Raw genomic sequence first — 18,364 nt, forward strand, 5'->3', positions numbered from 1 at the left:
AGCTACCACCTAATGTAATGCACTCATGTCAAATCAATCCAGTTAAGAGCTAAGCCTTTTGGGTTTGGCAAATAAACTTTCTTCCTAAGAAACAAATTGAGGGCCAATATATGGCACAAACAATAGGAATTGTGCAATACTATATGCAACTCCAATGAAACTTGATAGCCAGTGGTATGACCTAAGATGGTTTGGACTGCATGGTTCTGAAAACCAACATGCCATTTACAGGGGATTAAAGAGGAAACAAATCTTGAGTCAATCTATCCTCAGAAGCTGGTTTGACAAGGCCACAAATTGGACATTCATGAACAAGGCGGGATCTGTAAGAGGTTCGATGACGAATCTGTCTTTTGGACAAATAACTTGAGGCAGGAAAGATGGGAGGAGTTGATGTCGTGGTCAATGCAAGTAACAAATGCACTTTTCACACAAATCAGAGTGCACAGTGCACCAGTCACCAGTAGGTGGCCATCGTACTGCAGAATTGCTAACCAATTTTTGTTGTTGTTGCTCTAACCTGAGGTCAGCATCTCCCTTGGGTGTGGACATCATGAGGGACAATGATCCAAATAAATGTAACATCAGTATAAAAAAAGACAGGCCTGCAAGCATACTGTCACCGTCATATGGATGAAACAGCTTGATTGAATTTAGGTACAGTGTGTAAGTTGAAGTGGATGCGTCCCTGATTGTCCATGATGATCATTGTAGCTTCTTGGAATAAAGTGTGCTTTTGACTGATCATGTGGAGGAAACCCAAGGCTTTCTTGACTCATTACCGATTGGTTATCGGAGTAAAGACAGGTCTCAAAGTTCGTACAAGCTAACCAATGATTGTAGGGAAGTAAATAACGTTACTCAGCCTTGAGATCCGTACCCTTAATTCAAATTTCTCCGCAAGCCTCCCATTGGCGTTAATGAATGATTTACGTGAAAGTCTAATTTGCAGATTTAGCACATGGGGGTGTGTGAAACTTACTCCTCAGCCTGAACTGTCCCCACTTGCGCGAGCAAATAGCTAGCTTTTCACGTGGCACCAACTGGTAAGACACTTCCGGAGGGCGGTCACGTGTGCTAGCAAAGCAGACATCCTGGGTTTGAACCTCATGTGAGCCAAATCAGGTGAAAGTGGTACTCGCTAAGCAAGCAGCGTGACGTCCTTTACAATGGTGCCGTGACCTAGATCTACAGTTGTGCTGGGGTCACTATTGAGTAAGTTTGATGGGTGAGTGTAGCATATGGGCATGTATAAAAATTACTCCTCAGCCTGAACTGTCCCCACTTGTGCCAGCAAATAGCTAGATTTTTGCATGGCGCCAATTGGTAAGACACTTCAGGAGGGCTAGTAAGTGTGCTAGTAAGGCATAGGTCCTGGGTTCGAGCCTCAGTGCGAGCCTAATCAGGAGGAAGTGGTACTCACTAAGCAAGCAGAATGACGTCCTTTACACTGACACTTATGTAGCTGATGTGGAATTGCTAGCTAGTTGGTGGTGTGCTAGTAGAGTCCATCATGCAAGTGACGCTGTTGTTGTTTCCCTTGCTTTGCACAGGACATTGCTATTGCCGCGCAATAGGTAATGCTCCATGACTGTATTTCATCCGGTATGTCAATGAGTCATGCGTGCGGCGGACCTTCGCAGCTGTGGAAACAAAGGCTGTGTTCCTCTGCTCAGACGCTGCTGACATATGACAGATCTTACAACGCCTGGATAGGTATTTTACGTATCAGCTAACCAAGTTATTGCAATCTGGTGCCCGACGGCACAGTCAATGACGTGGCACGCAACCATTGGTTGATGCATGCAACGTCTGAGCAAGGGAACACAACCAATAAATTGAGCTTGAATGCACTCACTTAAGCTGAGCACCCCCTGTTGACAGAGTATGCACTTTTGGAACCATTTCAAGTGATTGTAAAGTGTGAACTCCACCCATCCAGCGAGCTAAATCATTGTCCCAATCCCAAATCGACCCCTAGACCCTACGCACTTGTGGAGATTTGATAGGATTTGACAGCTGCAAGCAATATGGTAATAGCTCCACTTGCTCACTGATGGGCTAGGCGGAAGTTTCACCATGTTGTCAACACCTGTCAAATCCCAAAAAGTGCATAGGAGGTAGGGCCTAGGGATCGATTTTGGATTGGGCCATTGGATACAGTCCGATTCTCTACCTTTCTCACCAAAGTGTGCACTTGCTCATGCCCCCTCAAGGCATTGGATTAGTGTAAGCATTAGTTTCCATTGTATAGACCATTTACTTTCAGTACACAAGGGGAGGTGGGACTAGTGGGGCAGTGCCCACTTCGGGGAGAAGGGTCAGGAATCGGGAAGCATCCCTAGGGAGACCTGCCAGATGAAGGACAGGTACATTAGGAGTAACCAGTGCAAAGGATAGTCACGCTTGTCATAACCTTGTCCCCAGGCTATTGTGCACAGCACATATAAACCTGGGATATCAATTATCAAAGTTGGCCTTAGTGGGAGTGACCATCAAATTCTAGAAGAGTGACCTACTGAGTAAAGTATTTGTCATTTAATTTGAGCGAATCACACAACTGCAAAGTTAGGGGAAAGGTGTTGTGGGAGATGATTGGTTGGTAGATTAAGCAGATTGAACCAATACCTATGCACTGGGAGTTTCTCCCAGTCTTTCTGTATTGGCTAACGAAGGCCAAGTTTGACTCGTTGGTCCACCAGACTCTTTGAGCATTTGGAAAGAAGTTTCTGGGAACGAGATCACGCTTGTCATAAAGAGGCAATTTTCCTTTCCCCCCAAGGACACCTCTGTCCTTCTGGTTACATGATTCTGTACAAGTCTGATCTACTGAATTGCTTGTGTTCAACACCTGGGACACAGATGGATCACAGATCAAAACTCATCCATTTAAAAGTCTGAACCCACCATGATGTTTCTTTATAGTCGAGAAACTACATCCTAACTTACATATCATTGATATAAACCATCATCCTATGGATCCTAGACATGGTACTTCTATAGTACCTTGTGTAGGAGGTATATTCCACCGTGTGTAGGCAACACAAAGCACTGGCAGAAAAAGATCTAGCCTACCACCAGTTGGAAAGTCACAAAAATGACATTTCCACCTTATCACATGATCGCATTCATCATTAGTTGAAAACCATGACTGATGGGTCATTTAAAAGATAAATCATTTGATTTCTAGGAATATACATTTCTTTCAACTTTAATGGCACAAAATTAACATTTAAATCAGGGCCAATGCATTTGTTCACGTTTGGTAGGCAATAAAGGAAGCAACAGTACCATTTGAAAAGGCTAATTTCCATCACAATGCTACGTGTAGCTGCATTGGGATCACTAGGCTTTGTCCTGCCTTACGGAAAAACATGCTGATCATGTGTTAACAGATCAGTGGCCACCCGGAGGACTGGCAGCAGAAATCATCTAGAGCAGTGGTTCCCAACCTTTTTTGGTTACTGTACCACCAACTGAATTTTGCTCTGCCCGGACAACCCCTAAAGTACCCTCTCATGTGAATTTTACCAGTAGGCCTATGGTCTCATAACCACTGATCTAGATGACATTCCTGGACTGGTAGTTTGGGAACATCTCACCTTGACAGGTTTTTTGATATTGTGAAAGACACCATGGTTGTAAAGGCTTGGCAATTGCAAATAAATAATCATCTATTAAGTTATTTTAAAGTGAAATCCCAATGGAACTGCACTTTCAAAAAAACGTTTCTAAGAAATGGCCAGTCATTGTTACCTCAGACCACCTTAACGCTTTGCATTGGTCCAAATCTATCTGCAAAAAAGTTATTTCCACTTGGTCTTTAGCAAATTGTGCGCGACTACTAGCTTCAATAATGCTCTCAGAGCATATTAAGGCATTATTCCCACACCATGGCATTTCCAAAGGTTTAACTGAAGTAAGTAACCAAAACAATCTAAAACATTGATAAAAACAGACCTCATTCACATGATCGTATAAAATACATAAAAAATCTGAGTAATTCCCAGTTCTTAAGTCACCATCTCGATCTATGCAGTGCTACATCATCAATGTCATCCTACTCAGGTTCAGAATGACTGACCCACCCACCCCAAGAAGCATACTGGTTGTAGTTCCTCAAGTTATTGAAAAATAAATGCTTGTTAACTGCTCCATCATCAAGGAAAGAATCGTAACTTGAGACGTGCACGTAACTCTGACTTTCGTAAATCATGAACTGAGGTCTGCATAACATTAGTGCAACAATTTGAGTTATGTGCATCGATCTCAAGTTGGGGTTCGACCCTCAGGATATAAATACCATGCATATCGTTTCCATTATCCAAGGTTATCGGACCCATGAGAACTCTGGTGTTTCAGAAACTTCTGCAAGGAGGAAAAAGTCTCTGTACACTCAGTGCATTCGTACAGCACCTCTGCTGGACCAATTTTCTCACCATTCCCACCCATGACATTGTCAATGTCCCCATGACTCACTAAATCCTTTACATTGTCTTGGTCAGAGTCCAGGTCTGGATTGGAGTCAGCAGTGTGAGATGCCTGTCCTTCCATGTTTGTTTCCCTGTTTGACTGACTTGGGTGATTCTCAAGATGGCGTGCTAGAGCAGAGGAACTCCGGAAACGACTTGGACAGCGAGGGCACTTAACCATTTCACTACCCGGTTCCCTTTTGTGGTACCGCAAATGCCGTTGGTACACACACAGCAGCCCAAACTTTTTCCCACATTCGTCACACTTGTAGTTCCTCCGTGCCTTAGGAGCAGCGAATGCTTCTCCAGTAGATGTGGTTTGCTGATGTTCACCATTGTCACTGTCCAATTCTGCTACAACACGGTCTAAAGACTTCTTGGGTTTTCTTTCAGATGACACATTCTGTTCCAACACATCAGAATTCAATTGGGAACCACCATCTGGTTTAGAATGCAATGCCAAGTACTTAAGACTTGGCTTCTTCTCTAATTCAGGTTTGTGATACATGGCTATATGCCTCCGGACATCACAGCGTTGTGGAAAATGTTTCCCACAGAGAACACAAGTGTGAAGAGTCCCCTTGTGGGATCTATTGTGCCGAGAAAGACTACTAGAGTGACTGAATACACGGTGGCAGTGCTTGCATGGATGTAATTTTGTGCCAGATCCTTTTTTATAAAGTGGGGGCCTTCCTCCCTTCCTTGCAGGTGCTTTTGTTACAATGCACTCAATGCCAGTATACCTTCGCCGCCTTTTTACAACTCTTTGTGACTCTGAATCCTTATTTAACTTGTCAATTTCTTCCTGTGTTTGATGAGTAAGATGATGCTCCTTCAAGTCTGTTAACTGCTGGAAGCGATCTCCACACAAACCACAGCGGTATGGTCTGAAAGAGGATGGTGTTTTGGAATCAGATTTGCCATTGTGGGTCTTCACATCAACAGTTGCGTCACTGCTGTACTGTTGGGTCACATCGGTATTAGGGGTGCCGCTGCTGTACTGTTTGGTCACATCGGTGGGGGTGCTGTTGCTGTACTCTATGGTATGTGATTGCTCATCTTTCTGAGACTGTTGTTCGATTTTGGATGAAGAGTTCACAGATAATTGTTTGTCTTTAGAATGACTGAGTAAGTGGCTCTGCAAGTCGGAGAGCCAGAAAAAACACAGATTACACTTCTTACAGGGATATGTTTTCTGTATTATGTTCTCTTGACCATTGTCTGACTTCCCCATTTGTCTGAGCCCCAGTGATCCATGCCGCTCTTTTTGATGAGCATACAGGGTCTCTCGTTTCAGAAAGCGTTTTCCACACTGACCACAGCAGTAAAATATTTCATGGGCATGTTCTTGGAGATGTTCCCTTAACCTCTCTTTATCTGTGAAGATCTTGCAACACAAGGTGCACTTATAACCTTGCTCTAAATTCCGATACTGGTGATGGCGTTGTAAACTCAGCTGGTTGTTAAACGATTTTCCACATGTTTCGCATCGGTACTGTTTTAGAGGAGAGACACTGCGGCACTGGGAGTGAGATACTGTGTTGACATGTAGATCAGTTTTTGCTGGCTTAGTTGTGAGTACAATGGTCTTTGAATTCTGATAAGGTGAAGGAGTTGAAGATGGCTGTTTGACAGAAGAAGGGTTGTTTGATGGCCCAGATCTGTCAACCACTATGAAAGTTCCATTTTCATGGAGAGCATACTCACGAGGAACTTGAAACCCATTGGGCAAACTGTCAAGGGAAAATGAATCTGTTTGTTCTTGAGTCCTGAGTCGTTCATGAACAGTAATGTGTTTTACCAAGTCAAGGTAGCGCCTGAAGCCATCCCCACATTCTGTGCAGATGAAGGCATCAACATCTGGTTCAGCTGAGCTTACGTAATCCATTAGGGTGTGTTCAATGATCAAAGTTCAATGTTAAACAAGGTTAGTTCCATTCTTCATGAGCAGCTTGTTTTGTAGAGCTCTTCCTTTGTCTGGTCAACAACTGTGAAAAAGATAAAAAATAAGTTACTACTTTACTAAACATATGGGGCAGGTGCTGGTCCTGACTAACTATAACAGTTTTAGTACACCACCATGAGTAGGAACCAAAATTATTGGATGTTACAAATTTACAAGACCCCCCTGCACCATCAAGCCTCTCCGATATCGGCTTTCAATTCTGTTAGCAAGGCTGACACTTTTTTAAACAAAGGAATTCAGTCTCATTCAAATTAGATGGAGACAATTGACACACCTGTATTGTCCGGATACTGGCTCCTCCTAATATCAAAATGGTAGCCAAACAATTACCTTGATCGAAACCTTAGTCTGCTTCCAATATCCTCAGGTCAACCATATTGAGGTTTCACCACACCCAGTAAGGGTTGATGAGTGATAAAGTTTGATGTGACAGTAACTATCAAACACATTTCAGAGATTGGTAGGAAATGGACGTGCTAATGATTAGAATGATGCGTCAGACTGGGTTAAAAAGGAGCAAAACATGAAAGTCCACTTTTAGTAGTAAAAAATATGTCGCCCAACAGGTTTCCCCACGATAAAAGTGAATGGTACGAGCACCCTCCAAAATCTTCAAGGCATTTAGACTTGTGCTTTCCAGCGACAGCGCAGCTTTACACAGCGAGGTAAAACGGGACACTCTGTTATGGCGTACACAGAGTAAAAAAATTCAGACCCTTTACTCAGTACTTTGTTGAAGCACCTTTGACAGCAATTACTGCAGTCTTCTTGGGTATGATGCCTCAAGCTTGGCACACCTTTATTTGGGGAGTTTCTCCCATTCTTCTCTGCAGATTCGGTCAGGTTGGATGTGGAGCGTCGCTGCACAGCTATTTTCAGGTCTCAAGAGATGTTTGATTGGGTTCAAGTCTGGCCTCTGGCTGGACCACACATTCAGATCTCTCTGTACTTTGCTCCATTTATCTTTCCCTTGATCCTGACTAGTCTCCCAGTCCCTGCCGCTGAAAAACATCCCCACGGCATGATGCTGCCACCACCATGCTTCGCTGTAGGGATGGTGCCAGGTTTCCTCCAGACGTGACGCTTGGCATTCAGGCCAAGTTCAATCTTGGTTTCATCAGACCAGAGAATCTTGTTTCTCATGGTCAGAGTCCTTTTGGTGTCTTTTGGCAAACTCCAAGCGGGCTGTCATTTGCCTTTTACTGAGGAGTGGCTTCCGTCTGACCACTCTACCATAAAGGCCTGATTGGTGGAGTGTTGCAGAGATGGTTGTCCTTCTGGAAGGTTCTCTCATCTCCACAGAATAACTCTGGAGCTCTGTCAGAGTGACCATCAGGTTCTTGGTCACCTCCCTTCTCCCTTCTCACCCGATTGCTCAGTTTGGCCGGGCGGCCAGCTCCAGGAAGAGTCTTGGTGGTTCCAAACTTCTTCTATTTAAGAACGATGGAGGCCACTGTGTTCTTGGGGACCTTCAAAGCTGCAGAATTTTTTTGGTACCCTTCCCCAGATCTGTGCCAGCTCAATTTCGAGTCTCATAGCAAAGGGTCTGAATACTTAAGTAAATAAGGTATCTTAAAATTGTTTTAATATATATATATATATGCAAACATTTCTAAAAACCTGTTTATGTTTTGTCATTATGGGGTATTGTGTGTAGATTGGTGAGGAATTGTTTTTATTTAATCCATTTTAGAATAAGGCTGTAACGTAACAAAATATGGAAAAAGGGAAGGGGTCTGAATACTTTCCGAATGCACTGTATTTCGTCTTTGCGAAGCGTATTCCTCAAGCTCTGTCATTCAAATGTTTTCATAGGCACTAAAACGACATAGCATGTTACAAAATTGTGCTTCGTAGCTCCGTTTTGATGTACGGGTTGTCACTTGTCAGGGACTAGTCCAAATTCACGTGTCGCCACCCCCATTTCCATGACGAGTGCTAGCTAGCTAGCTGTGTGAGAGTACTTGACGCCGTTCACTGAGGATTAGTGCTCCCTAGGATCCTTGGGACATCCCTACCCTAAACCCTACCATAACCCTGACCTCTCTAAACTTAACCCTTACCGTAACCATTTTAAAATGTCAACTTATTCAATGGGGTAGGGACGTCCCAAGGATCTTGGATAGCAAGGACTGTTCACTGAGGCAACGCATGGTGCGAGAGTGGCAAATTTTGTGACCGAGTACGTTTACATGCACACTAATAATTAGAAATTAAACTGATTATGGCATCAGGCAGAGTATGGAAGTAGTCATGTAAACACCTTACTCTGCTTATCTTAAATCGGCGTAAGGTCAAAATCGAAGTAAGCATACACCGATTATAACACCTGGTTTCTGAGCAACCTTTCGATTTATTAGGATGTAAACAGCTTAAATCGGCGTTCCAGCTGTGTATTTGACCCGTGCATGTGCCAGCACCGGTAGCGCAAGCCTCCCTCTATATGCGCAAGTGAAGTGAGTTTGGAAAAACTTAAAAGTATGCACCTTAGAAATTGTTTTCATATATAACTTTATATGTCCGAACTCAGAATCAAATAGGCTTTGCAAAAATAACACTGTTACTGTGCTAGAACGTTTATTTTGATTAGCAATTTTCTACATTTATTTAAGTCCCATCAGGTAGCCTGATTTCAGATGTGTCCATGTAAACAGGATTAGAGAAATTGATTGTTTTAAACCAAACTATTACATTAATCTGACTATCCACAATAATCTTATTGTTTTCATGTAACCGTGCTCATTTATGTTTTTCCTTTCAAGTGACAACTACCATAATTCAGTGGCTACAGTCCTACAATCGATGAAAACATAACTAAACACCAATACATAGAAAATGTGTCCTATGTCGTTGTTTTCCAACTGGCTAGCATGAGGCAGCTCAGTCTTAAGAGGCACATCTTTTGCTGGAATCTGTGCAGTTTATCCGCCTTTCCCTAGAATGACACAGTTTTTCCATTAAAATAAATAGTATCTCTGGTGCTCCTAAATGTTATGTGGTGCTTACATTAACCTCTACGGGATCGGTGTCCCGTATACGGGACAGTTGAGTTAACGTGCGCTAATGTGATTAGTATGACGGTTGTAAGTAACAGCAAACTTTCCAGGACATAGACATGTCTTACAGTTGAAGTCGGGAGTTTCCATACACCTTAGCCAAATACATTTAAACTCAGTTTTTCACAATTCCTGACATTTAATCCTAGTAAGAATTCCCTGTCTTAGGTCAGTTAAGATCACCACTTTATTTTAAGAATGTGAAATGTCAGAATAATAGTAGAGAGAATGATTTATTTAAGCTTTTATTTCTTTCATCACATTCCCAGTGGGTCAGAAGTTTACATACACTCAATTAGCATTTGGTAGCATTGCCTTTAAAATTGTTTAACTTGGGTCAAATGTTAAGTTAGGTGAATTTTGGCCCATTCCTCCTGACAGAGCTAGTGTAACTGAGTCAGGTTTGTAGGCCTCCTTGCTCGCACACGCCTTTTCAGTTCTGCCCACACATTTTCCATAGGATTGAGGTCAGGGCTTTGTGATGGCCACTCCAATACCATGACTTTGTTGTCCTTAAGCCATTTTGCCACAACTTTGGAAGTATGCTTGGGGTCATTGTCCATTTGTAAGACCCATTTGCGACCAAGCTTTAACTTCCTGACTGATGTCTTGAGATGTTGCTTCAATATATCCACATAATTTTCCTTCCTCATGATGCCATCTATTTTGTGAAGTGCACCAGTCCCTCCTGCAGCAAAGCACCTCCACAGCATGATGCTGCCACCCCCGTGCTTCATGGTTGGGATGGTGTTCTTCGGCTTGCAAGCGACCCCCCTTTTTCCTCCAAACATAACGATGGTCATTATAGCCAAACAGTTATATTCTTGTTTCATCAGACCAGAGGACATTTCTCCAAAAAGTACGATCTTTGTCCCCATGTGCAGTTGCAAACCGTAGTCTGGCTTTTTTATGGTGATTTTTGGAGCAGTGGCTTCTTCCTTGCTGAGCGGCCTTTCAGGTTATGTCGACATAGGACTTGTTTTACTGTGGATATAGATACCTTTGTACCTGTTTCCTCCAGCATCTTCACAAGGTCCTTTGCTGTTGTTCTGGGATTGATTTGCACTTTTTGCACCAAAGTACGTTCATCTCTAGGAGACAGAACGCATCTCCTTCCTGAGCGGTATGACGGCTGCGTGGTCCCATGGTGTTTATACTTGCGTACTATTGTTTGTACAGATGAACGTGGTACCTTCAGGCGTTTGGAAAGAGGTCTACAATTTCTTTTCTGAGGTCTTGACAGATTTATTTTGATTTTCTCATGATGTCAAGCAAAGACGCACTGAGTTTGAAGGTAGGCCTTGAAATACATCTACAGGTACACCTCCAATTAACTCAAATGATGTCAATTAGCCTATCAGAAGCTTCTAAGTCATGACATCCTTTTCTGGAATTTTCCAAGCTGTTTAAAGGCACAGTCAACTTAGTGTATGTAAACTTCTGACCCACTGGAATTGTGATACAGTGAATTTTAAGTGAAATAATCTGTCTGTAATCAATTGTTGGAAAAATTACTTGTTTCATGCACAAAGTAGATGTCCTAACCGACTTGCCAAAACTATAGTTTGTTAACAAGAAATTTGTGGAGTGGTTGAAAAACAAGTTTTAATGACTCCAACCTAAGTGTATGTAAACTTCCGACTTCAACTGTATATGGGCAGAAAGCTTAAATTATTGTTAATCTAACTGCACTGTCCAATTTACAGTAGCTATTACAGCACCATGCTATTGTTTGAGGAGAGAGCACAACAACAACGTATCACGGCAACTGGTTTGATATGTTCACCTCTGAAGGTAAATAATGTACTTACATTCAGTAATCTTGCTCTGAAAATTAGATAGTTTTTTATTATGAAGGGACCAACTGGCCATCTAGATGTGTGAAAGGTAGTGTATAAGCAAGGACATTCTTGGAGGTGTAAAATTTGTATTACCATATCATTTTTGTATGTTCTCTATAGTTAGGTACTAGAAAATTTATCAATTGACCAATTCGCCACATTTGGGCAGACTTGATACAAAATAGTCCAGTTTTGCAATGCTTCATTGGATCAATCTGAAACTTTGCACAAACTGCTCTCATCTAGTGGTCAAAATCTAAATTGCGCCTAAACTGCAATATTATATTATGGCCTTTCTCTTCCATTTCAAAGATGATGGAACAAAAAAATTAATAGAAAACGTTTTTATTTATTAATGATCTTTTACCAGATCTAATGTGTTATATTCTCCTACATTAATTTCACATTTCCACAAACTTCAAAGTGTTTCCTTTCAAATGGTATCAATAATATGCATATCCTTGCTTCAGGTCCTGAGCTACAGGCAGTTAGATTTGGGTATGTCATTTTAGGCGAAAATTGAAAAAAAGCCTCTGATCCTTAAGAGGTTAATGTTCTTTACTCAAAATTTATGAAATCAGCTTTCTGAGTACCTTTGTAGAGCTGTTTTAAGCACAATCCATACATATTTTTTTTTTATTCCAACTATAATAATACAAATATTGGCAGATATATCGGTTATTATCGTTAATATTTCCATTCAAAAATCGGATCCAAAAATCCCATATCGGTCGGGTTCTACTAAATAGCTACATTTATAGTTAATGATTACTTTTGTATAGTTATGAAAAATAAATAATTCACATTTTTGAAAAAGCTGGAATTGTTAGAGATTTTTTAAAACACGTAGCTACCTAAATCAACTAGCTAGCTATCCATACACAAAAATACACTAGAAGTGGCCATTTTGGAATAAGTTGGCTAGCTAGCGTAGCTACACGAACTGTATTATTATCTAAACAGGGTTCGCTAGTTAGATAGATAGATACCTTTCACAATCCTGTATGCCCAAATACATTTTTGTATATATAACATAATTTCACTAGATTACCTTTATGACAGTCTGGCCAATGACTATAGTCAGTTAGTTATTATTTGCTGGTGTAGAGACAGATTTAAAGCATCGTGACAGATGTCTTGATACCAACAAAATGTCGGCCTGCTGCTAGCCGCCAACTCTGCAAAAGCCATCTAGCTAGCTAACAATGTATTTCAACGAAATGCGGACTTATCAAATATAAGTATGTGTGTGTGAAATGCCTTGTATCTGGCTTGTAAGGAGACAACCGGCTGACAGCAGTAAGATAGATAGCTAGCTAATTTCTTCGCTTTTGATTGCGCAATGATGCCACAGCTACAACTACGTTAGCTACCGTAGATTGCGCGAGGCCTATCTGACCGTTCATAAAGCTAGCTAGCAAGGTTAGGTACCAGTTGTATCGGATCGAACAGTCGAATGTACTTACCACATTTCTAAAGTCCGATTAGTATAGACTTTCTCTGCCCATTCTTTATATCGCTCCACTTATGTTACATTGCGAATCGTGTTCTATCCACCCCCTTCATCATTTGTCGGCATCCAGTATTGGCTTGATAATGTAGCTAGCTAGCCCCACTTTTTTTTATACATAGTAACTACAAGAATCGGGGGAGGAGAAAGGGGCGGAGACCATCCGCTATTCTTCTTATTCTTCTTCTTCTTCTTCTTCTTCTTCTTCTTCTTCTTCTTTGGTATTATGGCGGTCTGCAAACAAAAATTAGAGTTGCATGTCGCCACCTACTGTATTGGCGCTGTACAACCCTACTATTCTGTTGTATGAATTCATTACACTTTGTGAAAAATTGCACTACCAACTAACCCTGCACCAATTAAAACCTCACTACTATTCCACTACATTGGCCCTATCTGATCCTACATGGAGGCAAGCAGCCTGGGAGGACAGGACACTATCGTTCAAAACATCTTGTAACTCTTCTGCCTTAAAATCTCGTACACCCAAGTACTTCTCTGCAACTGCCACCAGAACATCTATCCTCTGTGATTTACATTCCATTCCTGCGGCACAATTGACAACCATGGCCATAAATGCAGAAAAATCATTCCTATCACTCTCTGTTGGCCTCGGCCTACTCACAGGGATCCATCTTCCTCTACTACTCTCTTCGCTGCCTCAGCATACGACACCTGCACTAGTCTGATCCTGGCAATCAAATCAAATCAATTTTTTTGTCACATGCGCCGAATACAACAGGTAGACCTTACAGTGAAATGATTACTTACAAGGCCTTAACCAACAATGCAGTTTTAAGAAAAATAAGTGTTAAGTAAAAAATAGATAAGTAAAAAATAGTTAAAGACCAGATGTAAATAATTAAAGAGCAGCAGTCAATCTTAACATGCCTTTCTGTCACCAGGCACCTCTGATCTCCAGCACCATGGGTACCTCTACAGTTTACACACACAACTTTTCCCACCGATACTACAGATTCCTTTGTCTCATGTCCTCCTGCACACTTCTCACATCTAGGAATCGCCCTCCTACACACTGCTGCCACTTGACCATAAGCTTGACACCTAAAACACTGTTATGGATTTGGGACAAAAGCTCTCACAGGATAACTAACTCTGCATCAAAACTCAGTAGTACAGACAGTGTCTTCTTTGTTTCACCACGTTCTCCACTGGGTCTGCGTCGCACCAAACTAATCTTCAACTTCAGTTGATCCACTTAACACTTAATGCCACCCCAGTTATCACTCCTTTGAATGGCACCCTGCTCCGGAGAGGAAAACAAGTCACAGATCTTTGTCCCCAATCACGTGGTGCGGAGCGCACGCTCCCTCTGGAGAGCAGAAATGCAAAAAAATAAGCAAGATTCCACCTCGAGTCACTCAAGTCACTTTAACCGACCCAACATTCCCCAACCTCTTCACCACCCAACCTGACACCACATACAGTGGCTTGCGAAAGTATTTACCCCCCTTGGCATTCTTCCTATTTTGTTGCCTTACAACCTGGAATTAAAATGTATCATTTGATTTACACAACATGCCTACCACTTTGAAGATGCAAAATATTTTTGTGAAACAAACAAGTAATAAGACAAAAAAACAGAAAACGTGAGCGTGCATAACTATTTGACTAGGCCATTCCAAGACATTTAAATGTTTCCCCTTAAACCACTCAAGTGTTGCTTTAGCAGTATGCTTAGGGTCATTGTCCTGCTGGAAGGTGAACCTCCGCCCCAGTCTCAAACCTCTGGAAGATGAAACAGGTTTCCTCAAGAATTTCCCTGTATATAGCGCCATCCATCATTCCTTCAATTCTTATCAGTTTCCCAGTCCCTGCCGATGAAAAACATCCCCACAGGATGGTGTTCTCAGGGTGATGAGAGGTGTTGGGTTTGAACCACACATAGCATTTTCCTTGATGGCCAAAAAAGCTCAATTTTAGTCTCATCTGACCAGAGTACCTTCTTCCATATGTTTGGGGAGTCTCCACATGCCTTTTTGGTGAACACCAAACGTGTTTGTTATTTTTTTCTTTAAGCAATGGCTTTTTCTGGCCACTCTTCCATAAAGCTAAGCTCTCTCTGTGGAGTGTACGGCTTAAAGTGGTCCTATGGACAGATACTCCAATCTCCGCTGTGGAGCTTTGCAGCTCCTTCAGGGTTATCTTTGGTCTCTTTGTTGCCTCTCTGATTAATGCCCTCCTTGCCTGGTCCGCGAGTTTTGGTGGGTGGCCTCTCTCTGGCAGGTTTGTTGTGGTGCCATACTCTTTCCATTTTTTAATAATGGATTTAATGGTGCTCCGTGGGATGATCAAAGTTTCTGATATTTTTTATAACCCATCTGTACTTCTCCACAACTTTGTCCCTGACCTGAGCTCCTGAGCTCCTTGTTCTTCATGGTGCCACCTGCTTGGTGGTGCCGCTTAGTGGTGTTGTAGACTCGGGGCCTTTGAGATCATGTGACAGATCATGTGACACTTAGATTGCGTACAGGTGGACTTTATTTTAACAAATAATGTGATTTCTGAAAGTAATTGGTTGCACCAGATCTTATTTAGGGGCTTCATAGCAAAGGGGGTGAATACATATGCACGCACCACTTTTCCGTTATTAATTTTTTTGAATTATTTCAACAAAAATAATAATAATCTTCATTTCACTTCACCAATTTGGACTATTTTGTGTATGTCCATTACATGAAATCCAAATAAAAATCCATTTAAATTACAGGTTGTAATGCAACAAAATAGAAAAAACGCCAAGGGGGATGAATACTTTTGCAAGGCTCTGTATGGATCTCCCAGAAGGCAAGGATCCATTCTCTCCAAAAATCTCACTCCCACTGGGCCAGAGGTCTCTTTGTCATAATCACGACGAGGCTCAAACTCTGTGTTCTTCACCGCACCTGCCACCGCAGTTAATTCATCCTCACACTGGTCACATTCAATTTCCTTCTGTAGCTCTTCCAAAAGTTCCTGTCCGCCATCTTCTCCTTCATGAGATCTTCCAGATGGCTTGTGCATGCGCCCATTCCATATTTAGCCTATAATACATATATATACAAAGGTATGTAAACACCCCTTGAAATTAGTGGATTCAAGAGCCAGCCACACCTGTCGCTGACAGGTGTATAACATCGAGCACACATCCATGCAATCTCCATAGACAAACATTGGCAGTAGAATGGCCTTACTGAAGAGCTCAGTGACTTTCAACGTGGCACTGTCATAGGATGCCACCTTTCCAACAAGTCAGTTTGTCAAATCTCTGCCCTACTAGAGCTGCCCCGGTCAACTGTAAGTGCTGTGTGAAGTGGAAATGTCTAGGAGCAACAACGGCTCAGCCACGAAGTGGTAGGCCACAAGCTCACAGAACGGGACCGCTGAGTGCTGAAGCGTGTAGCATGTAAATATTGTCTGTCCTCGGTTGCAGCACTCACTACCGTGTTCCAATCTGCCTCTGGAAGCAACGTCAGCACAATAACTGTTCGTCGGGAGCTTCATGAAATGGGTTTCCATGGCCGAGCAGCAGCACACAAGCCTAATATCACCACACGCAATGCCAAGCGTCAGCTGGAGTGGTAAAAAGCTTGGCCATTGGACTCTGGAGCAGTGGCAACGCTGGTATCTGGAGTGATGAATAACGCTTCACCATCTGGCAGTCTGACGGACTAATCTGAGTTTGGTTAATGCCAGGGAGAACGCTACCTGCCCGAATGCATAGTGCCAACTGTAAAGTTAGGGTGGAGGAGAAATAATGGTCTGGGGGCTGTTTTTTCATGGTTTGGGATAGGCCCTTAGTTCCAGTGAAGGGAAATCTTAACACTACAGCATACAATGACATTCTAGACGGAAGTCTGTGCTTCCAGCTTTGTGGCAACAGTTTGGGGAAGGCTCTTTCCTGTTTCAGCATAACAATGCCCCGTGCACAAGCGAGGTCCATACAGAAATGGTTTGTAGAGATCGGTGTGGAAGAACAAAGTCTGGCCTGCACAGAGCCCTGACCTCAACTCCTTCGAACACCTTTGGGATGAATTGGAACACCGACTGCGAGCTAGGCCTAATCGCCAACATCAGTGCCCGACCTCACTAATGCTCTTGTGGCTGAATGGAATATAGTCCCTGCAGCAATGTTTCAACATCTAGTGGAAAGCCTTCCTAGAAGAGTGGAGGCTGTTATAGCAGCAAGGGGGGATCAACTCCATAATAATGCCCATTTTGGAATGAGAGTGTTTGACGAGCAGGTGTCTACATACCTTGGTCTTGTAGTGTATGTTCCACTTCTCAAAATGTTCCTGTCCGCCATCTTACCCCCACCTCATGGCCACTCCATTCTTTTTACCTGTATCAGTCTTGTAGACTTGTACACTGTGGCTGGGCAGACCACTATTCTTGTGATACATTGTGAAATATCAGTTATAGCCTTCACTGTACTGAAGCAGAGATATAGCTAGATTGACTGAAGTTATAAAAATAGGCTACCTTGAAGGACACCATAATATTTTGCCTGTAGCAAGTTGAACTTCTACAAAATGTGAATGGATTATAGAGTTGATCAAGTCAAGTTATATTCAGTTATGATTAGGTTGTTGATGATGATGATGGTGATGATGATCATCGTGATAACATTTACTGTTCTAAAGCTGCAAATGCATGAAGTTCAATTGGCAGAGAAATGGTTGAAAAATAAAAAAGGTTTAAACCCAGTTTAAATGAGAGGGGGAATCAAATTGTTCATTGCTTCCTCCCTCATTGATCTAATAACATTTACATTTACATTTACGTCATTTAGCAGACGCTCTTATCCAGAGCGACTTACAAATAGGTGCATTCACCTTATAGCCAGTGGGATAACCACTTTACACCACTTTACATTGGACAGGTCAAAGCAATACAGTATGAATGAATATAAAAATCAGTAATTTAAAAAACATGTCAGGGATAAACCTAAATAGATAGGGGTGGATTCTTGACAGGAGCCAAAGGTGATTTATTTTCAACATAACAGTACCATTTATTCTGTCTAACTGTGAAAGAGCTCTGCTGCCACCATGTGGCAGTGCTGGTTATGCCTTCTGGAGATGTCTGGCAAATAGAAATAAAGAATACAGTAGTCTTGTATTCAATCATTTAATAACATACAATCATACACATAAAAAAGTATACAAATACAAACACATACATCAAAGCATTAAGGAAAAACAAAATTATTTCAATAATAAACAATACATGTTTCAACCACAGATAATAGTCACTTTGTTTAATATTAGCCTCGTTTTTACAAAAACAAGTATGTACAAAAAGGGCTTAAATGAAAAGACAGACAATTTATATCCTCAGAAGAACAAATCGACATGTTGCATCATACAAATTATTCTTATCTTATCCAGTATTCTATTAACAGTCTACCCCACTTTCCAACATTCTCATAATTAACTTTATTGCCCATACACAAACAGTGCTTAAATGTGTCCACAGCCCCATCATTTTCTGAGTCACAATATTTTTTGAAATCAAAC

At 41.8% G+C, this 18,364-nt stretch overlaps 1 protein-coding gene across 1 annotated transcript; it reads right to left on the reverse strand.

Annotated features, from left to right (window-relative positions):
* Positions 1-3,195: 3,195 nt before the first annotated feature.
* Positions 3,196-12,997, reverse strand: LOC121542813 (zinc finger protein 2 homolog). Its single transcript, XM_041852368.2, has 2 exons — positions 12,802-12,997; positions 3,196-6,460 (listed from the first exon to the last, which is right to left on the reverse strand). Exon 2 carries the CDS (start codon positions 6,358-6,360, stop codon positions 4,321-4,323), a length of 2,040 nt encoding a protein of 679 aa, XP_041708302.1. The 5' UTR covers positions 6,361-6,460; positions 12,802-12,997; the 3' UTR covers positions 3,196-4,320.
* Positions 12,998-18,364: the final 5,367 nt, after the last annotated feature.

The sequence above is a fragment of the Coregonus clupeaformis genome, unplaced genomic scaffold, assembly GCF_020615455.1.
Source record: "Coregonus clupeaformis isolate EN_2021a unplaced genomic scaffold, ASM2061545v1 scaf0033, whole genome shotgun sequence".
NCBI classification, from domain to species: Eukaryota; Metazoa; Chordata; class Actinopteri; order Salmoniformes; family Salmonidae; genus Coregonus; species Coregonus clupeaformis.